The sequence below is a fragment of the Dipteris shenzhenensis genome, chromosome 2, assembly GCF_047967505.1.
Source record: "Dipteris shenzhenensis isolate YYH24624 ecotype China chromosome 2, Dip_SZ_1.0, whole genome shotgun sequence".
Taxonomy (NCBI): Eukaryota; Viridiplantae; Streptophyta; class Polypodiopsida; order Gleicheniales; family Dipteridaceae; genus Dipteris; species Dipteris shenzhenensis.
In genome coordinates, this window is record NC_141597.1 from 45,757,702 (window position 1) to 45,777,247 (window position 19,546).

General features: G+C 41.1%; 1 protein-coding gene across 2 annotated transcripts in view; it reads right to left on the reverse strand.

Moving 5' to 3' along the window:
• Positions 1 to 18,819: 18,819 nt before the first annotated feature.
• The window catches only part of LOC147904846 (NF-kappa-B inhibitor-like protein), a 104,016-nt gene continuing 103,289 nt past the window's right edge, over positions 18,820 to 19,546 (reverse strand). Inside the window, exons 9-10 of one of the 2 annotated variants that reach the window (XM_087395836.1) lie at positions 19,348 to 19,472; positions 18,820 to 19,229 (exon numbers count right to left, since the gene is read on the reverse strand). In XM_087395836.1, coding sequence (XP_087251962.1) covers positions 19,359 to 19,472 — 114 coding nt within the window. In that variant the 3' untranslated portion in view covers positions 18,820 to 19,229; positions 19,348 to 19,358. Of the gene's footprint in view, positions 19,473 to 19,546 lie in introns of both variants that reach the window. The other variant, XM_087395828.1, reaches the window with a different exon arrangement.

The window sequence follows — 19,546 nt, forward strand, 5'->3', positions numbered from 1 at the left end:
TATGAAACTTCTTTTGGAGGCTATCCACATATTCTGCTAGCTCATGAAGGTATTGTCTGAGTCTTTACAGAATTCAATACAGAGACAACAGTGCATAAGTCCAAGATCTTTCATGTCGAATAATCTTGTTTCAGCTTCTTGATGAAGCTCTCATTGCTTCCTGTCACAATCAAATCATCTACATACAAAAGTGCAATAGTAATGTCTTTCCCTTGAACTTTGTATTAGAGAGTATGATCTGCATTGGAATTCATGTATCCCAGATTAGCCAAATTCTTGTCGATTCTACTATACCAACTTTTGGATGCTTGCTTTAAGTCATAGAGACTTTTCTTGAGATGGAATACCTGATTCTCTTTTCTTGATTCAACATACCCTTTTGGTTGTTGCATATAGACTTCCTCATTTAGGTAGCCATTAAGAAAAATATTTTTGACATTTAGCTGGTACAAATTCCATCCCCGCTACTGCTAAGTGTCACTAGTGATATCAAAAAACTTATGGAGCCCATCTTTGCTACTAGAGCATAGGGGGAACAATCTGGAAGAGTATTATTGGTGACAGGGGTATATGAGGGGAGGGGGAAAAGAACGAAGCAAATGGATAGAGAAACTTAGTAATCCTTAAGGGTGGGATTAGCAATAGTAGGAAAGAAACTAGGAGTGAGTGGTTGGAAAGTTTGAGACTATTGAGTGAGATAGAAGTGGTGAGAGTTGTGAGTAAAGAGGCAGTGAAGGGAATAGAGAGAGCTTGGGAAAGGTTAAGAGAGTGGTACCTATGAAGAGAGTGGGAGAGAAGGAAGGAGTCTCACTTGCAACTTTCTCACATACACAATGGGGGAATATACACAAAGGTGGAGGCTGAAAACAGTTTTCCTCTTCTTAGTTGTGAAAGCCAAAAGAACTCTAAGTACAAAAGAATAAGTGAACCCTATATGTGGGTCTCAAACCAAACTCAGCTGACTAAGGTGGCATACTAACTGAGCCACTAACTAGAGTACATAAAGATAGCTATCATCCAGCTATTATTCATGGGTGGTGTACCAACCGCATCTGCAGCTACAAGTCGGTGACATAAATAGACAATGGTCACCCTGGCATATCACGAGTGGAGCTCGATATCTCAACACTCCTCCTCGAGCTCAATCCCAATTCCTGCACACCAAGCAAGTCTCTAAACTTGCGCAGGTTCTCTGCACCCAATGCCTTCGTGAATATGTCAGCTACTTGATCCTCTGTGCTAACATAAACTAGATCAATAAAACCTACTAGAAGCTTCTCCTGTACATAGTGATAATGCAACTCAATGTGCTTTGTTCTAGCATGATAGAGTGGGTTATTTGCCAAGTGTATATTGCTCATGTTGCCAAGTGTATATTGCTCATGTTGTCACAATAAATGACAATTGGCCCATCTGTAGACTAATGCATATCATAAAGTAGCTTATGCAACCAAGCTACCTTACATGCAGCAATTGTTGCACCCCTGTACTTAGCCTCTGTGCTCGACAAGGCAACTGTAGGTTGTTTCTTGCTGCTCCAAGTGACTGCAGCACTCCCAAAAGAGAACATATATCCACTTGTAGATCGTCAATCAGAAATACTACTAGCCCAATCAGCATTAGTGTATCCATGCAATTGTATCTGAACCCCAGTCTCATAAAATAGTCCATATTGCAATGTACTCAGTATGCATCTAGTCGCATCCAAATGCGGTTTCCTTAGAGCCGGCATAAACTAACTTACCAACCCAACAACATAGCTCAAATCTGGCCTGGTAATAGTCATATAAATCAAACTTCCTACTATGCGTCTGTACATAGTAGGGTCTTCCAGAAGCTCACCTGCATCTGCACTCAACTTCACATTTTGCTCCAAAGGAACTGAAATAGGCTTACAGCCTGTCATCCCATATTTGGACAGCATGTCTAATCCATACTGCCTCTGCAAGAGCCATATCCCACTTGTGGATCTAGTCACCTCAATGCCCAAGAAGTAACGCACCTCTCCCAAATCCTTCATCTCAAACTTCTGCTTCAATAGCATTTTCACATGAAGGATATCTTCATCACTATCACGTGTGATGATCAAATCATCAACATAGATGACAAGCAGCATAATGCCTTTCTCTGTTTTTCTCACATAAAGTGAGAAATCTGCCTTGGAAATCTGAAAGCCAATAGTGACAAGATACTGTCCTATCTTGTCAGACCATGCTCTAGGTGCTTGATATAGACCTCTTCTTGCAAATCACCATGCAAGAAAGCATTCTTTACATCCATTTGATGTAAAGACCATCCCTTTGATGCAGCCATAGCAATGACTACTCTTATGGTTGCCATCCTTGCAACCGGACTGAATGTTTCTTCATAATCAATGCCATATGTCTCTACATACCCCTTGACAACTAATCTTGCCTTGTATCTGTTCACAAAACCATCTGCATTGTGCTTCACCTTATAAACCCACTTGCAGCCAATTGCATTCTTGTCTTTAGGCAAAGGCACCCATTCCCATGTAGCATTTGCTTCCAAGGCATCCATTTCTTCATCCATGGCTTTCTCCCATTTTTCTTTTCCCATGACTTGCTCAAAAGAAGTGGGTTCTGATTCATGTATCACTTTGACCATATAGGCATAGTGAATGGCTATAAATCCATCATATTTCAGCCTATCCACAAGATACCTAGATCTAGTAGACCTGCGCAAAATAGGCTCACTACCAGGTGCTCTCAAAACATCCCTTGTCTTCCTTACTCCAGGTGTAACAATAGAAGGAATACCCAACTCATCATCAAGGCTCTGTTCTGAGCCAGTGGATTCACCATCCACATAAGAGTGACCAACATTCACATCAACCATGGGATGATCGACTTTCTCTTCTCCTTTTCGTGATACTTGCATAGCACTATCTGCATTGCTTTGAGGAGATCCTCCTGATCTCAATCTGCCTGTCCATGGCGAAGTATGTGAACCACTACTAGAGGACACTATAGGTCCACTAATATTTTGTGATTGCTGCAATGAATTGTGTGCAGCATTACCGTTTTGTGCATCTACATCATCAATCACATTTACTGTTTTATACCAGCTGCTCATCTCATTAAAAACAACATCTGTGCTCACTGTAAACTTAGAGTAGAAGCGTTATTGCATCTATACCCTTTCTGCTGCAGAGAATAACCAATAAAGATGCACTTCTCAGCTTTTGGATCCAACTTGGATCTCAACTCATCTGGCACATGAACATAGGCAATGCAACCAAAAACTTTCAAATGAGAAATATCTGGTTTCCTACCAGTATACCTCTAAGACCACTTGGAAAGCTTGAACTTCCAAGGCAATGGCCAAGCTAATCTAGAGAGGTTCCTTAGACTCCTTGATGCCGCATGTAAAGTTGGAGGAGATCGATCAGATGAGACCAAAGCTACTTGGTTCCCTATATGGCATTGGTTGACGAAGCCTCCCAATGGTACTTAGATCTTATGGTAGAGGAACAAGCAATCTTCCAAACCAATTCAAGAGGCGATTCAAAACTAAAAACCTTCAAGATGATCTAGCTCTTTGGTGAAGATTAGTGCGAATTGGGTGGCGTCTTCAACCTTAAGCTTAGTTAGATTGACTAATCACAATTAGAAAACTAAATCTTAAGCTTAGTTAGATTGACTAATCCAATTAGAAACTAAACCTAAATTAGTTACATTGACTAATCATAGTTAGCTTAATATAGCCACAATGGTTAATCTAATGATGCTTATGCATATCTAATTTCATCATCTTAAGATGCTAGTCTCCTGGTAGCGGCACTCGAAATGTTTTTTCTTCTCCATGGCATTCACCAGATGTGTAGGGTGTGCAGGGTTTCGGGCTTTTTCTCACATAGAGATATATCAGTATCATTCTTTTTGTAGTATACATGTAGCTTAGGACCTCAGATTGTATTCCAGAGAGAGACGTAGGCTCAATTGTGGGAAGTAATCATTGTGAATGTTTGCATGAAAGGAACACTCAGCAACATCATTGGAGTAATGAAGGCTTTCACCTCCATAGGGGTTTTAAGGCTTAGAAGGACACTCCATGGATCGAAAACAGGTTCAAGGTTAGAAGGAGATCCAGGGTCCAGAATAGAGTACATGATAAAGGACTATCTCCCTCATAGACCTTGGAGGACAAGGGTTGAGGACTAATCTAAGAGGGTAAGGTTTTAGGCAAAGTGGAAGAGTGGGTAATAAAGAAGGTGTAAGAACAAAGGGGTTGGGAGAGAGAGAGGAGAAGGGAGGAGGAGTTGCAAGGTTGGAGGAGGGGGGAGTAGGAGACAAGGCTAGGACATGCGTTTGGACGTGAGTGCAAGGGAGCATGGACACTTGGTGACAATTACATAGAACACAAGAGTAGAACTCAACACAATGCCCCAAAGATTCATTCCACCATGAGATATTTATAAAGTTGAGCTTCTCTCTCTGGATGCATTAGGAAAAAGGGAGCTCATTTTGGGACCTTTTAGCCAAAATGAAAAATAGCTTTCAACTAATGGCAAGAGGGCCAATGTTACATTGAGGAAATTAGAAAAAAGAGAAAAAATTCAAGAATGTCTAAGCAACAAATTATATGTTATGCATAAACAACCATCAATTACAAATAAAAAAATCTTTTTGATATACTGACAAGATTCTAAGTCTGACAACATCTTGTTCAAAAAAGATCATGGACTGAAATGTGGTTTTCCTCCCAAATTAGTCTTCTTGCTCCCTCCATCCCCCCCCCCCCCTCTCTCTCTCTCTCTCTCTCTCTCTCTCTCTCTCTATATATATATATATATATATATAATTTTTCAATAGGAGTACAATATGAAATCATATTTAAGGCTGGGCCTCAATCCTAGGATCACTTTAGGAGAGTCTTGAGATGCAATGTTCTCACCCTATCGAGCCTCCTGAGGAAATTGCTAATCTTGTGTAGGGTCGTTGGGTCCAAACTCAATATTTAGAGGTGGAACTTGAGAATCTTCAAGCGGAGGATCTAGTGTAGGGTCCTTAAGTGGAGAATGAGGGTCCTCAGTTAGGAGATGAGGGTCCTGAGTTGGTGCAGGGTCCTTAGGAGGGGGATGAGTATCCTCATTTGGATGAGGATCCTCATTTGCTGCAGGGTCCTTAGGCAGGGGATGAGGATCCCTAGTTGGGGTGTGAGGGTCCACCGCTAATACATGAGGCTCCTCAGCCTGCTCTGGCATGACATCTCCCATTATCTTTGAGCTCTCTACCTCTTCTATTCTCTTTGAGCTTTTTGCCTCAACACTTTTCACTTTCGTTGTTACAGATGAAGTGTATTGAAGGAGCTCCAAGGTCATCCTAGCTCTACAGTTGTATACAAAAGGTGCATCATAACTATCCTTGGTCATCTACACAAATAGCAACAAAAATTCAGTTTCAATTTCAATGTTAGTCTTAATGGTATATGTGAATTTTAAATACGTGAATGGAAAACTCATTGGTACTTATAGCTTGTGTATCTTTATGAACTAACTGTCAAAAATATACTTGGTATTGGTGGAACCCTCCATTCGTGAGAATAAGCATCATTTTTTTGTGGTGTTTGTAAACCATGCAGAAAATATCTAGTTTATAAGCTTGGATTAATATAAAATAAAGTGTTCATAGGACAACGGATTTCCAATCTTACATCTATGTTCATTGGTTCAATTGCACCCAACTTCTTGTTATTTTTTGGGCAATGATCCAATGCAATAGCTAGTCTCTTTAGGGCAGTGTCATACCCATGAATCATAATTAGTAGCTTTTTACAAAAGAAATCCTTTGTTGTGTTTAAAAACTAAGATACTTCTTCTAGGCAATGGAGAATCACTTACAGAACGACGTCTCTATGAGTATGTTTAACAAAGTTAAAACAGAAGCACCTTCGCATTGGTAGATGAAGTGCTACTAGACTCCAATGGTCTCTACATTTGATGATGGTTACACAGTTTAGCATTTGGAGATTTAATAGAAAGCTTCATCCCTTTATATAGATTAGCTAAATAACCACTTACTTTAAATGACACGGGATGATCATAAGGCAAACTGATTTGAAATCACAAAATGTGAACCATTTGGTAATCTGTTCTGGTAATTCTCTAGGATTTCTCAATTTTAAGGAGATTGTTGGGTCCACAATATGTACAAGTCCTTGAACAGACTCATATAAGTGGCAATCTGTTCTGGTCACCGTGGTTCTTTAGGATTTCTCAATTTGAAGGAGATTGCTGGGTTTACAATATGTACAAGTCCTTGAATAGACTCCTATAACATTTTCCTGAGTAGGCTACAAACCAATGGACTAGTTGAGAATGATATAAAAATATTTGGCTATCTTAAGCAAAATATAAAAATAAAAACTTATCAGAGTCCTGCAAGGATGACCATATCTATGACTTCTCCTTCCTTTGTCAAGTTAAACTCTCTAATTGAATCTGCATCCTTAAAACTAATAAATATTATCGGTCCTAGTATACTTAGCCTCTGCAAAACCTGCATTTTTAACTTTGCAATTTCTTCAACGAGGGTAGAGGCTGGAGGAGGCCTGCGCTCCTTCATTTGTGCTCTTTTTTGTTCTTCAAATGCTGTCTTTGATCTAGTTGCTATGTTGTTTGTCACTTTAGTTATCTTCACCTCGTTTACCCTTGGAGTTCCTATAGGTGGTATAAGAAAAATGTCTCTTGTCTTTATATCACACCATTTAGTAGCTCTAATTAGCTTGTCACATCTCCACCTCACTAGTTTTAGGGTAGTCATATCCTTATTCATGATGGTGACCCTATGGCTATGGGCAGCAAGAAGCATTGTATCTTGAAAGAACTCTATTAGAAAACCTTATGCAGCCTCTTACAATGCCCAAATTATTGTTCTCTACAACCGATAGCCGAGGCTATGATCATCACAAACTTCCTTAACTAGCCTCTGGAAAGGTGCTTTAGGAACACAAAACTCCATAGCTTTCTGAGCTTTCCTCATCTCTCTTAGGGTAGTGATCTTTTGTTTGAACCTCCTCCTTCTTGCTTGTTGGAGAAGGTGCATAGGCTTCCCTTTCCTTGGATGATTAGCTCATCCTTTCGATGGAGCTGCAACAATTTTTGCTATCAATGGACCACGATCTTTCCTCCTAGCAGTTATCTTTGTCCTTGCCATTGGTGTTGATGCTTAACAATTGCACCACATTAAAGATAATAAAGAAGTATAGCTAAGTCTCTCTCTCTCTCTCTCTCTCTCTCTCTCTCTCTCTCTCTCATGCTTTGATCCCTTCTCTAGGCAAGCCTAACCTAAAAATACTTAATTCAAGAACCGAGCAACAGAATGCAATTTGGAGGGTTGGAAAATTCCCATCCAAATCGCATTCGGATGCACACATTCCTAAATCTCAGATTTGGAGGCTAGGATTAGAAGACAAGCTAAAATGAGGCTTGGGAAGAGAGAGAGAGAGAGAGAGAGAGAGAGAGAGAGAGAGAGAGAGAGAGTTACCATCTAGCTCTTTGGCATTCTTCAATGACCTAAAAATTTGATATGCATGCTCTATGTTCAAACTTGAGGTATGAATCTAGGCCAATACCTCCTTTTAAGATTTTGTTAACATATGTCCTAGGATGCCACATCAAGGCAGACTTGATGATGAATAGATAATATTAAGGGAGAATAAAACAATGAAACTCCCTTGCAAAACCTTTGAGGAGGCTTTGAATAAACAATCAATGAACATAATGTAGGCATGGATGAAACCAAGCAAAACACCCCACACAATTAAAATCCACAAATAAATACTTACATCAATTCAATTTATCCATAAAGTAGATGACAAAATATGAAGAGAGGAGGAGAGTAGAAGAGTGGAGATGAGGAGAGAGGGCACAGCTAGAGAGCACAACACAAATGACTAACTATGCACTAGATTTAGTTGAAAAAATAGAATATATACAAACCCATTTAGGGTGGGATCTAGCCCTTTTCTTTATAGCACTCTATTGGGTTAGTGATATGCACATATGATCACATGATGGTGCTATGCACACGTGATCACATGATGTTGAGCATGAACTCTCAACACCTTCCCTCAAGATCAACATCATGCAGTAGGCCTTCCCTCAAGATGATGATTTTGGGGAATTGAAGAAGGATTGAACATTACATTCCATCACACCCCTTTAATGGGAATGTCCTTCCTCTGTGTCAAACCAAGAGCTAGTCGATGTTTCTCGAGAAAAGCTCTTTACCAAGTGGTTTGGTAAAGATGTCTGCAACATTTTCTTTGCTATCACAATGCTATAGTGTGATGTCACCAAGTAACACTCTTTCTCTGATGAAGTGCCCTCTGACATCAATATGCTTTATCCTGGAGTGATATAATAGATTCTTGGCCAATGCTTGAGCCGATTGATTATCACAGTATATTATTGTTGACTTTGACTCATCAAAGTAATCTATTTTTGACAATAGTCTTCTGAGCCATATAGCCTCACATGCACCTATAGTGAGTGCTCTATATTCTGCTTCAGTCAAAGACAAAGAAATAGTTGGTTTTTTGTTTGACAACCATGATATAGCACCTTGACCAAGGAAAAATACATATCCCTGTGTCGATCTCCTGGTATCGTGATCTCCGGCATAGTCACTGTCACAGTATCCATGCAATCGTGGATGACTTCCTCTGTATTCTATCCCAAACTGTCTTGTAACTCTGATGTATCTCAAGACTCTTTTGGCTGCATTCCAGTGAGACTCTTTTGGATTTGCCATAAACTGTGCTAGTGAGCTTACTGCATAACAAATATCTGGCCGAGTGATAGTTAGATATATAAGAGATCCGATGTGCTGCCTGTAGTATCTGTCATTGACTGTAGGCTTTTCTGAATATTTAGTAAGTTTCAAACTCTATTCCATGGGAGTGGCTGCTACAATCTTACAATCTACCATATGAAACTTCTTGAAGAGACTATCAACATACTTGAGTTGACTCATAAATGTGCCATCTGAATGTCTCCAAAACTCAATTCCAAGACAATAGTGCATAAGTCAAAGATCTTTCATGTCAAACTCTACAAATAAGTCTTGTTTTAGTTTTTTGATGAAGCTATCCTTGCTTTCGGTCACAATCAGATCATCTACGTACAAAAGTGCAATAGTAATGTCTTCCCTTTGAACTTTGTAGTAGTGTGTATGATCTGCATTGGATTTCATGTATCCCAGATCAGCAAAATACTTGTCGATTCTACTGTACCAACTTCTAGGTGCCTGCTTTAAGCCGTAGAGACTTTTTTGAGATGGCAAACCTTATTCTCCTTTCCTGGTTCAACAAGACCTGCTAGTTATTGCATGTAGACTTTCTCGTCTAGGTAACCATTCATAAATACATTTTTGACATCGAGCTGATACACATTCCATCTGCTGAGTGTCGCTAGTGATATCAAGAACTGTATGGAATCCATCTTTGCTACTGGAGCATAAGTCTCATCATAATCCTGACCATATTGTTGTGTAAATCCTTTTGCAACTAGTCTGGCTTTGTATCTTTGAATACTGCCATTTGGATTGTACTTCACTTTGTATACTCATTTGTTTGCTATGGCCTTCTTTCCTGGTGAAAGGTCGCACAATTCCCAAGTATTATTCTTATACAAAGCATCCATTTCTTCATTCATGGAAGTTTGTCATTCTGGCTTGTCTATTGCAACTTCGAAGTATGCTCGCTCTTTTGTAGCCATGATGGTAGTCATAAGAGCATAGTTGGTGGTTAGCATATGTCAATCTGGCTGTGCTGGTGGTCTGCTTTCCCTAGTAGACCATCTGAGTTACTGTGGTTCTTCTCAGGGTGCTTCTAGCAATCCTTGCTCTTCTTCATCAACCATTTCTGTAGATGACTGTGAAATCGATGCTTCTATCTCCTGTGTGTTTGAGATTTTCCATTCTGATTCCTCATCAAAGATTACATCTCTAGGAATAATGACCTTGCGGTTGATGGGATCTTATAACTTGTATGCTTTCCTTTCTTCACTGTAGCCAACCATGATGCATTTGCATGACTTCGTATCCAATTTCTTACGATGGTCGTCATGTATGTGGGCATATGCTATGTAACTAAATATGCGTGGATGCCCAATGCGTAGATTGTGTCCAGTGAATGCTTCATAAGGTATCATACCTTGAATCGGTTTGGTCGAAAGCCGATTAAGCAAGTAGTTTGCAGTGGCTATTGCTTCTGCCCAATACTGATTCGAAAGATGCTTCTCACTAAGCATTGCTCTAGCATTGTCTACTAAAAAACCATTCTTCCTTTCAGCTCTTGCATTCTACTGAGGAGTATCTGCACAAGTGAATTGTCTTTGAATGCCGTGACTTCTGCAAAAGTTTATGAATGTTGAATACATGTATTCACCTCCTCTATCTGATCTCATGACTTTGAACTTTCTGCCTGTCTAATTTTCTACCATGGCTTTGAATTCTTGAAATAATACAAATAATACAAATAAGTCTTGTTTCAATTTCTTGATGAAGCTATCCTTGATTTTAGATCATCTATGTACAAAAGTGCTAATGTCTTCCCCTTGAACTTTGTAGTGGAGAGTATGATCTGCATTGCATTTCATGTATCCTAGATCAGCAAAATACTTGTCGATTCTACTGTATCAACTTCTGGGTGCTTGCTTTAAGCCAAAAGAGACTTTTCTCAAGATGGCAAACATGATTCTCCTTCCCTGGTTCAAGATAACCTGCTGGTTGTTGCATGTAGACTTCCTCGTCTAGGTAACCATTGAGAACTGCATTCTTGACATCGAGCTGATACACATTCCATCTACTGAGTGTCGCTAGTGATATCAAGAACTATATGGAATCCATCTTTGCTTACTGGAGCATAAGTCTCATCATAGTCTTGACCATATTACTGTGCAAATCCTTTTGCAACAAGTCTGGCTTTGTATCTTTGAATATTTTCATCTGGATTGTACTTCACTTTGTATACCCATTTGTTTGCTGTGGTCTTCTTTCCTGGTGGAAGGTCACATAATTCCCAAGTATTATTCTTATACAAAGCATCCATTTCTTCATTCATAGAATTTTGCCATTCTCGCTTGTCTACTACATCTTCGAAGTACACTGGCTCTTCTCTAGCCATGATGGTAGTCATAAGAGCATAATTGGTTGTTTCAACCTGAATTGCTTTACCTTTCTGAGCATATGTCAATCTGGCTGGTGGTCTGCTTTCCCTAGTAGACCGTTTGAGCTGCTGTGGCTCTGCTTGGGGTGTTACTGGCAATTCTTGCTCTTCTTCACATCAACCTTTTCTATAGATGACTCTAAAGTCGATGCTTGTATCTCCTGTGTATTTGAGGTTTTCCATTTTGATTCCTCATCAAAGATTACATCTCTGGAGATAATGATCTTTCGATTCATGGGATCATACAACTTGTATGCATTCCTTTCTTCACTGTAGCCAACCATGATGCATTTGTGTGACTTCGCATTAAATTTCCTGCGATGATCAACATGTATGTGGGCATATGCTAAGCAACCAAATATGCTGAGATGCCCAATGTGTGGCTTATGTCCAGTGAATGCTTCATAAGGAGTCATACTCTGTCTTGGTTCAGTAGGAAGCCGATTAAGCAAATAGTTTGCAGTGGCTATTGAGAAGCCCAATACTGATTCGAAAGATGCTTTTCACTAAGCATTGCTCTAGCACTGTCTGCTAAAGTCCCATTCTTCCTTTCAGCTCTTGCATTCTGCTGAGGAGTATCTGCACAAGTGAACTGTCTTCAAATGTCGTGACTTCTGCAAAAGTTGATGAATGCTGAAGACATGTATTCACCTCCTCTATTTGATCTCATGACCTTGATCTTTCTGCCTGTCTGGTTTTCTACCATGGCTTTGAGTTCTTGAAATCTAGAAAACACTTCAGATTTCTCTTTCAAAAAGTAGACCCAACAATATCTGTTGTAGTCGTCGATGAAAGTCAAGTAGTACAGTGAACCATTGATGTTGCTGGTCTGGGCATAACCCCATACATCTGTAAGTATCAAATCAAGAATACCTCATGCATGAGAGGTACTTCTGTCAAAGTTGGTTCACTTTTGTTTGCCGAAGCAGCATACTTTGCAAACTTTTCCAAGAAACTGTAGCTTCGGAATCCCAATTGCCATATTCTGATTCATGAGATCTAACAAGTACTTGAAATTGACATGACCATATCTCTTGTGACATTTTGCAGATAGTGGCATCTGTTGCAGTTGAGCTGACATGGCATGCTTTTCTGGTATTGTAGCTAGCATTATGTACAAGCGTCCTTCCTTGACACATTTTGCTACTAGCTGACATCTTTTGGATTTATCTCTGATAGTGCATTCGTCTTCGTCGAAGATGACTCGGTAGTTGTGTTCCGTTATTTGACCTACTGTGACAAAAGATTCTTGCTGAGCTTCAGAACATACAGCACATCTTTCAGCAATCCTTTCATACCAGTGAAATTATTCATAGGGATAACACATGTCCCTTGAACTAGATTTGGTGTGTTATCTGCTGTGTAGATGACATTCTTCTGACCTTCTAATGGTTTCATCTCTATGAATGATTCCTGATGATTTGTCATGTGAGATGATGCACCGCTGTCGATATACCAAGGATCCTGTTCCACTTGGTCGACTTGATAGTAGCTGAAATCCTCTTTGGGATTGTAATCAGTGTCTAGGTACACTTGTCTAGGTACACTCTGTATTAGTTTGCTGCATTTCCTCGCTTGCAAGAAACATATTTCCATGTTCATTTGCAAAATGACAATGACTAGAATATCCACCACGGTGATTTCCTCTATCGCGAAAATTCCCTCGATTACTGCTGGATTAACTAACTTGGTCGTACTGCTTCTTGCGTGGCAATCCCTTTCACAGTGTCCAAACTTGTGATAGTAGTTGCACTTAATGTTTGACACGTTGGTGGATGCATTCCCTCATCCTTAGAATCTTCCTCGATTGGAATGATTTCTACTTTGATAATTCTGATGTTGCTAAGGATGATGCTGATGCTGATTCTGACTTTGACTTTGCTGATGATGTCCACTTCTCTTGAATGATCTACCTCTGCCTCTACCTCTACCTTTGCTTCTGTCTAAAGCTGTAAATGCCTGATCATTAGAATGAACTTTCCGTGCTTGAATGGCTTGCGTCTTGAGTCCTTTACCAAGTAGGACTGACTGAAGTTCTTCCAGTGTCGAAATTTGCCGTTGCCGTTGGGGATGGCAATACTCTGGACTAGATTCTCGTATTCCTCTCTTAGTCCATTCAAGATTACTTGAATAATTTCCGTTGGGTTCAAAGTCTCTCCTGCTACTGTTGCGAGTTGATTGTTGTAGTCTTTTATCCGGAGTACATAAGCATGATCGGTTTCGCTACTGTTGCAAAAACTCTGGTTGATTTGGTTTCTCGGTGTGAGAATCGTGGATGTGTTCTTTGACTCATAGAGAGCTACGAACATATCCCATGCTTCTTTCGATGTGTTGAGCTATCCTAGCATGACATCTTGCACATTCTGCTTGATCAGATGGCTTGATCAGATGATAGGTGTACTTGTCTTTCTTATCCCATTCTGCCTGATCGGGCAATGGCAGGATCTGCTACAGATGCAAAAACTGTTTGTGTAGTTGTAGATCCCGTTGCTCGTGCTGTGACAACAGGTGGAGTAGAGCTAGTTGGATCATCCAATGGTCTAGGTGTAGAATCGTGTAGAGCTAAGCAGCACCGGTTTCGCTGCTATTGCAGAAACTCTGGTTGATTTGGTTTCTCAGTGTGAGAATCATGGATGTGTTCTTTGACTCATAGAGAGCTACGAACATATTCCATGCTTCTTTCGATGTCTTGACTATGTTGAGCTGTCCTAGCATGACATCTTACACATTCTACTTAATCAGATGATAGGCGTACTTGTCTTTCTTATCCCATTCTGCCTTAGCTCGAGCAATGGCAGGATCTGCTATAGGTACAGAAACTGTTTGTGTAGCTGTAGATGCCGTTGTAGATCCTGTTGCTCGTGATGTGAACAACAGGTGGAGTAGAGCTGGCTGGATCGTCCAATGGTCTAGGTGTAGATTCATCGACATACTCCCATTTGTCCTGAAGTACAAGAATGGTCTCCATTCGGTATTTACATGTACCGTAATTGGAGTTATCTAGCTTAGTAGATGCCTCCAAATTGAGGTTGCTAGTCGTAGACATGGTGCAAGAAATGTACTCAAAGTGTCCTGAAAATCACTGTATAAATGAACTGTAAAACACTGACTCTGAACTGTCGGGGGTGAAGATAGAACTGCAATATATAAACTTAGATCTGTGTTACAAGGCTTATGGCAAATGATCCCGGGAATAGCCAAGAGGCTTTACAAGACTGAAATGATGTACACAATGCCGTATAATAGCAGTGTAGGCTTTACAATGGTGGCATGTGTGTGTGAAATCAAATGCTACCTGTCCACTGAACAATGGGCAATGCCTCTGAAAAACTTTGAAGTCTGCTCACTGAACTGATGAAAGTCAAGTTTCAGGTAATGTGATGATGTGAAACCGTATGTGAGCGTATGGACTGACTCCAAGTAGGTACTAGTTGAAAATTTCGAGCATGGCTTAGATTGGCAACTTGGGAAAATTCAAAGCGTCCCCTATATGATGAACTAGTCTACTCTGATCTAAATCTATACCAACCATCGATTGATGAAAGAACAATAAATAATTCCTTTTCTTTTGTTCTTTTTAAGTGCTGGGTCAGATGCGTCGATGTAGAGGCTGATGTGCATGTAAGAAGTGGTTTTGTTGACGAGGCTCAAATGTGAGTGTAACTTGCACCGAAATGTGTGCGTGATGTGATGAGGACGTAGAGCACGAAAAATTGAGCGACTTTCCTTTTTGGAGCGCCCTCAAATTCTTCTTGGATCAAGAGATACGACTTGATCTAAGTGGAGGGGCAAAAGGAGTGCAAATGGTGCTCAATGATGATGTGTCACTGTGGGTCACATGCAGTAATGTGCCTGTGGAGCCTGTGTTGAGGTGGCAGCTGTGGTCACATGAAGTGCCTGTGAAGAGATAATTGTGCCTGCAGGGGTTAATGCTGACTGGACAACTGAGGTGGCACTGCTGAGGTGGCTGAGGTGGCACAGATGATGATGTCAACAGATGGCATGGCAATGCTGATGTGGCAATGATGATGTAATACTGATGTGGTAATGATGACATGTTACTGATGACATGGCAAATTGGCAGTGCTGACGTGGCAGATAAGGTTGATGATGTGGTAGCCTCACGAGGCTACCGACGTGGCAAATAAGAGACATGTGTCAGCTCGAAGACCACTCCGGAGGTGAGTGGTGACCCTGGGATAGCATCTTGGTATGGGACGCCACGTGTGGTAGAACTGGCAACCAAAATCTTTTGAGATTTCGATGAAATCTAAAAAGATTCTATCTGTCTACGGATTTTCATCAATGGAGTCGTGGGTTGTTGATGGAGCGCTCCTGTGTCATGTGCAGCGTTGAAGAGTTCGTAGCAGAGGAAGCCAAAGCTTTCGTGAAGGTCATCTCAGTTGTTGAGAGGTCGCGTGGGTTACGTGGACCTTAGGAGCCGAGCTTGCGAGCAGGAGTCAGCTGTGTAGTTGTTTGACTTTCTCTGCAAGCCGTGTGCTATGGCTTGAAGCTGCTTGGAGTTCGGTTGACGGCGCTTTGTGGAGATCGTCTGTAGAGCTTCTCATGGTGGAAAGGAGGCTGGAGCCGCATTGCTGGTGTGGAGTCAGTTGGACCAGAAGAGCTCCGTTGAGTCCATTGAAGGAGGAAGACGGTTGTTCGTTGGAGCGCCGGGTGCTGGGAGAGCTGGAGTCACTACCGCTAGACCGATTTGCAGGCGCTAGTCGAGTCTTAGGTACCGACCGTTTGTTGCATGGCTCATCCATTGACATCGGTCTATTCCAACCTCCATTGCATCGTTGGAAGCCTCGCAATTGAGATTGCAGGGAGCCGCAAGATGCTAGGTGTGTGCGCTTGCTATATGGGTGAGCTCGTTGCTTAGACGGCTGTTGAGATGCTATGTAAAAGGCACCACGTTGGAAGGCTGGCCTGTGTTCTGAGCGTTGTTAATCAGAGGCCCGTGATAAAGGTCGTCGTGCTAGGCATGCTGAGGCTGGAGAAGGCAATGGAGCCCTCGTTGCAAGGAAGCCTGAGTAGTCGCTTCTTTGGCAATGGACTCGAGCAACTTGAGCGCTGGAGAGGTTTAGCGGCCGTATAGAAGCTTAGAGCTTTGAAGTCCCATAAGCTTGAAGTGTTGGAGCTGCCGGCTGAGTCGAGCTTCGCTTGAAGCTTGAGTATTGGAGCTGCCCGCTGAGTCGAGCTTTGGAGCTACGGGTCTCCACATGTAGTTTTCTCTCTCTCCCTCAATGAAATCTCTCCCTGTTTGCTGTCTCAAAACTCTCACAAAGCTCTCAAGACAAATACCTATCTTTCTCTCTCACAAGAAGAATTGCAATGGACGAAAATGTCCCGGAATGAGCAAAGGAGATTTACAGAAATCTCTCAATCTCTCATGAAGAAATCACTATCTCAATCTCTCATGAAGAAATCACTAGAATGAACGAAAATCACTTCCAATGAATGCAATTCTCCACTCAATGAATGAAACTTTCCACCACTCTACGGAAGTGAATGAAACACTCAATCTCTCTCAATCTTTCTCAATCACTCTCACAAGAAGGATGGCGCCTCAGCGAAAGACAGAACCATGCTCTGATACCATGACAAAATATAAAGAGGGGAGAGGAGAAGAGTGGAGATGAGAAGAGAGGGCATAGCTAAAGAGCACACCACAAATGACTTACTGTACATTAGATTTAGTTGAAAAAATAGAATATATACAAACCCATTTAGGGTTAGGGTTAAGGATGTAACCCTTTCCTTTATAGCACTCTATTGGGTTAGTGCTATGCACATATGATCACATGATGGTGCTATGCACACGTGATCGCATGATGTTGAGCGTGAACTCTCAACAGTAGACATTAAAAAGGTAAAAGTAAATGACGAGTGCATGTAAAGCTTAGACAATGCATGCAGAGAGCGAATCCATTAATATGGACAGAAACAAATCCTATAAATGGATTGAGAATTGGAACAAAAGAATGAAGAAATATCAAATAGCTGAGTGTAAAGTCCCTCTCTCTCTCTCTCTCTCACACACACACACACACTCTCTCTCTCTTTCTCTCTCTCTCTCTCTCTCTCTCTCTCTCGCTTTCAACTTTTCTCTATCTTACCCTGACCTCCAAATTTTAAAATTAAAGAAGAGTGCAACGAAATGTGATTTGGAGGGTTGGTAAATTCCCAACCCTCCAAATCGCATTTAGATGCACATATTCTTGATTTTTAGATTTTAGAGTGCAAGGTTGGAGAGAGAGAGAGAAAGAGAGTGGGATGAGGACAAAGAGAGAGGGGAGAGGAGTGTGGGGGGAAAATGGGGATGTGGGAAAGGTGGGAGGAGAGGAGAATGGACTGGGATAAGGGAGAGGGGAGAGGAGTGTGGAGGGAAAATGGAGACGTGGGAAAGATGGGAGGAGAGGAGAGAAGAATGAAAGACTAGGATAAGGAGGGAGAGAGAGAGAGAGAGAGAGAGAAAGAGAGAGAGATGTACTATGAAAAACCCACATTTTGGAGTCCAACCAAGCTTGACCTCCAGCGTTGATCCCTTCTCTAGGTAGGCCTGACCTCCAAAATCTATATTTTAAGAAGTGTGCAACATAATGTGATTTGGAGAGTTGGGAAATTCCCAACCCTCAATCACATTTGTTTGCACACTTTTTTGGATTCTAGATTTTGGAGCCAGCATTTGCACACTTTCCTGAATTAGAGATTCGCACACTTTGGGAGGGTGGGGAGGGGAGGGGAGGGGAGGGGAGGGGAGGGCTGAGGGGGGGAGGAGGGGGGGGGGGAGAGAGAGAGAGAGAGAGAGATGTCATATGTGCTTATGACATGGTAGGTAGAGTAGCCTATGCTGATGTGGTAGTTGTGCCACGTGTCAATCCAATTGACTTAACCTAATATGTCACATGTGTTAACTTGACCAACCCTATCCTATGCCACCTTAATCTACCTTGTGTTGGTGAGTTTTGGAGATAGTGTTCTCTTAGCCCATCACATTCAACATGAACACATAAATTATATATGATATCATGAGTGCCTTCTAGCTTCTTACTAAAACTATTGAAGCTAGCTGCTTGACTATGTGCTTTGTTAGTACATTTTTCTTGGCTCTCCTTAATAATGTACTCATTGCTTTCCTTCCTATTTCTTTCTTCTTTTCTTTTCCTTCTCATTTTTGTCCCAAGGGGTGGAGGAGAAAGAGGGGATGCAATGCATTGTGATGTATTCTTCGGGTCTCTTGGAATCTTACGATGTTAGACTTATGACAAAGTGTTCTCTATTTATACAAAGCTCATCAATGCCTCTTAAGTGAGATTCTCCTAATGCAATGTTACAATAAGCCATGGCTCAAAAAAGAAACCTTTGATCAGATGAGCATTTACAGACACCATCATCTACCGCACGGTCTATTTAATGGTCAAAATAGCATTATGTATAGACAAAATAGTGTAATGCTTGCAAGATTGAAGGATTGATAAATGGATGGATGGAGCAGTAGATTAATGGATAAATAGATGCATGCATAGCATCGGCATCTAAGCATCTTGGGCAGATGGTTGCATTAGTTAAAATACATGTATAAATATATGCATATACCAAGAAATGCCCAATTTTTGTCCAGAACCACCATCACATAGTCAAATAAAAGTCATCACAAGCCAGTCAGTCAGCGTAAATCGAAACCTCCAAAACTATACATATATCACAGGACCAATGCCCATAAGCATGTCAAAACCACGTATTAAGGACGTGTACACTTAATGTGCAAACACAACGCTCACTCAGCTACAGCTGCAAATGGATTACCATATTCCAGCTGAATGCAAATAGAACAAAAATAGGACCCTCCAGCCACCAAGTATAAAGAATTGAAGAATATTTCAGAAAGACCTTGCATGCTATGGACTGAGAAACCAGCACATAGTTTTGATACAATACGGAGCTTCGAAGGCACAATTCTCCACACTTCCTCGGTAGACAGCCACTTCATTCTGAAGTGCATGTTCCAAGAATGATAGCCATTGATGAATACTCTGCTAGATAGTAAGCATCACTCAGTACCAATGGTGACGTGGATAGTCACTACCATTGATAGTGTGACAAAGGGCTTGTTGACAAGTACTGTTGAAAGCTGGAAGATAGATATCATACCTTCATCTGTCCTATGATTCCACCTCTTCCTTGGGAAAAGTCGTGATTAAGTCCTTATTGTCACGGTAAGCTTGAACCAACAAGGCACCTTTATAAGCAAAGAAGCCAAGCATCAATGGAGCCAGCTGCAAACCACAAAGAGGTAAGCTACTATGGAAAAAGCAAGCATTTTGCTCAAGAACAATAAGAGAAGATTTTG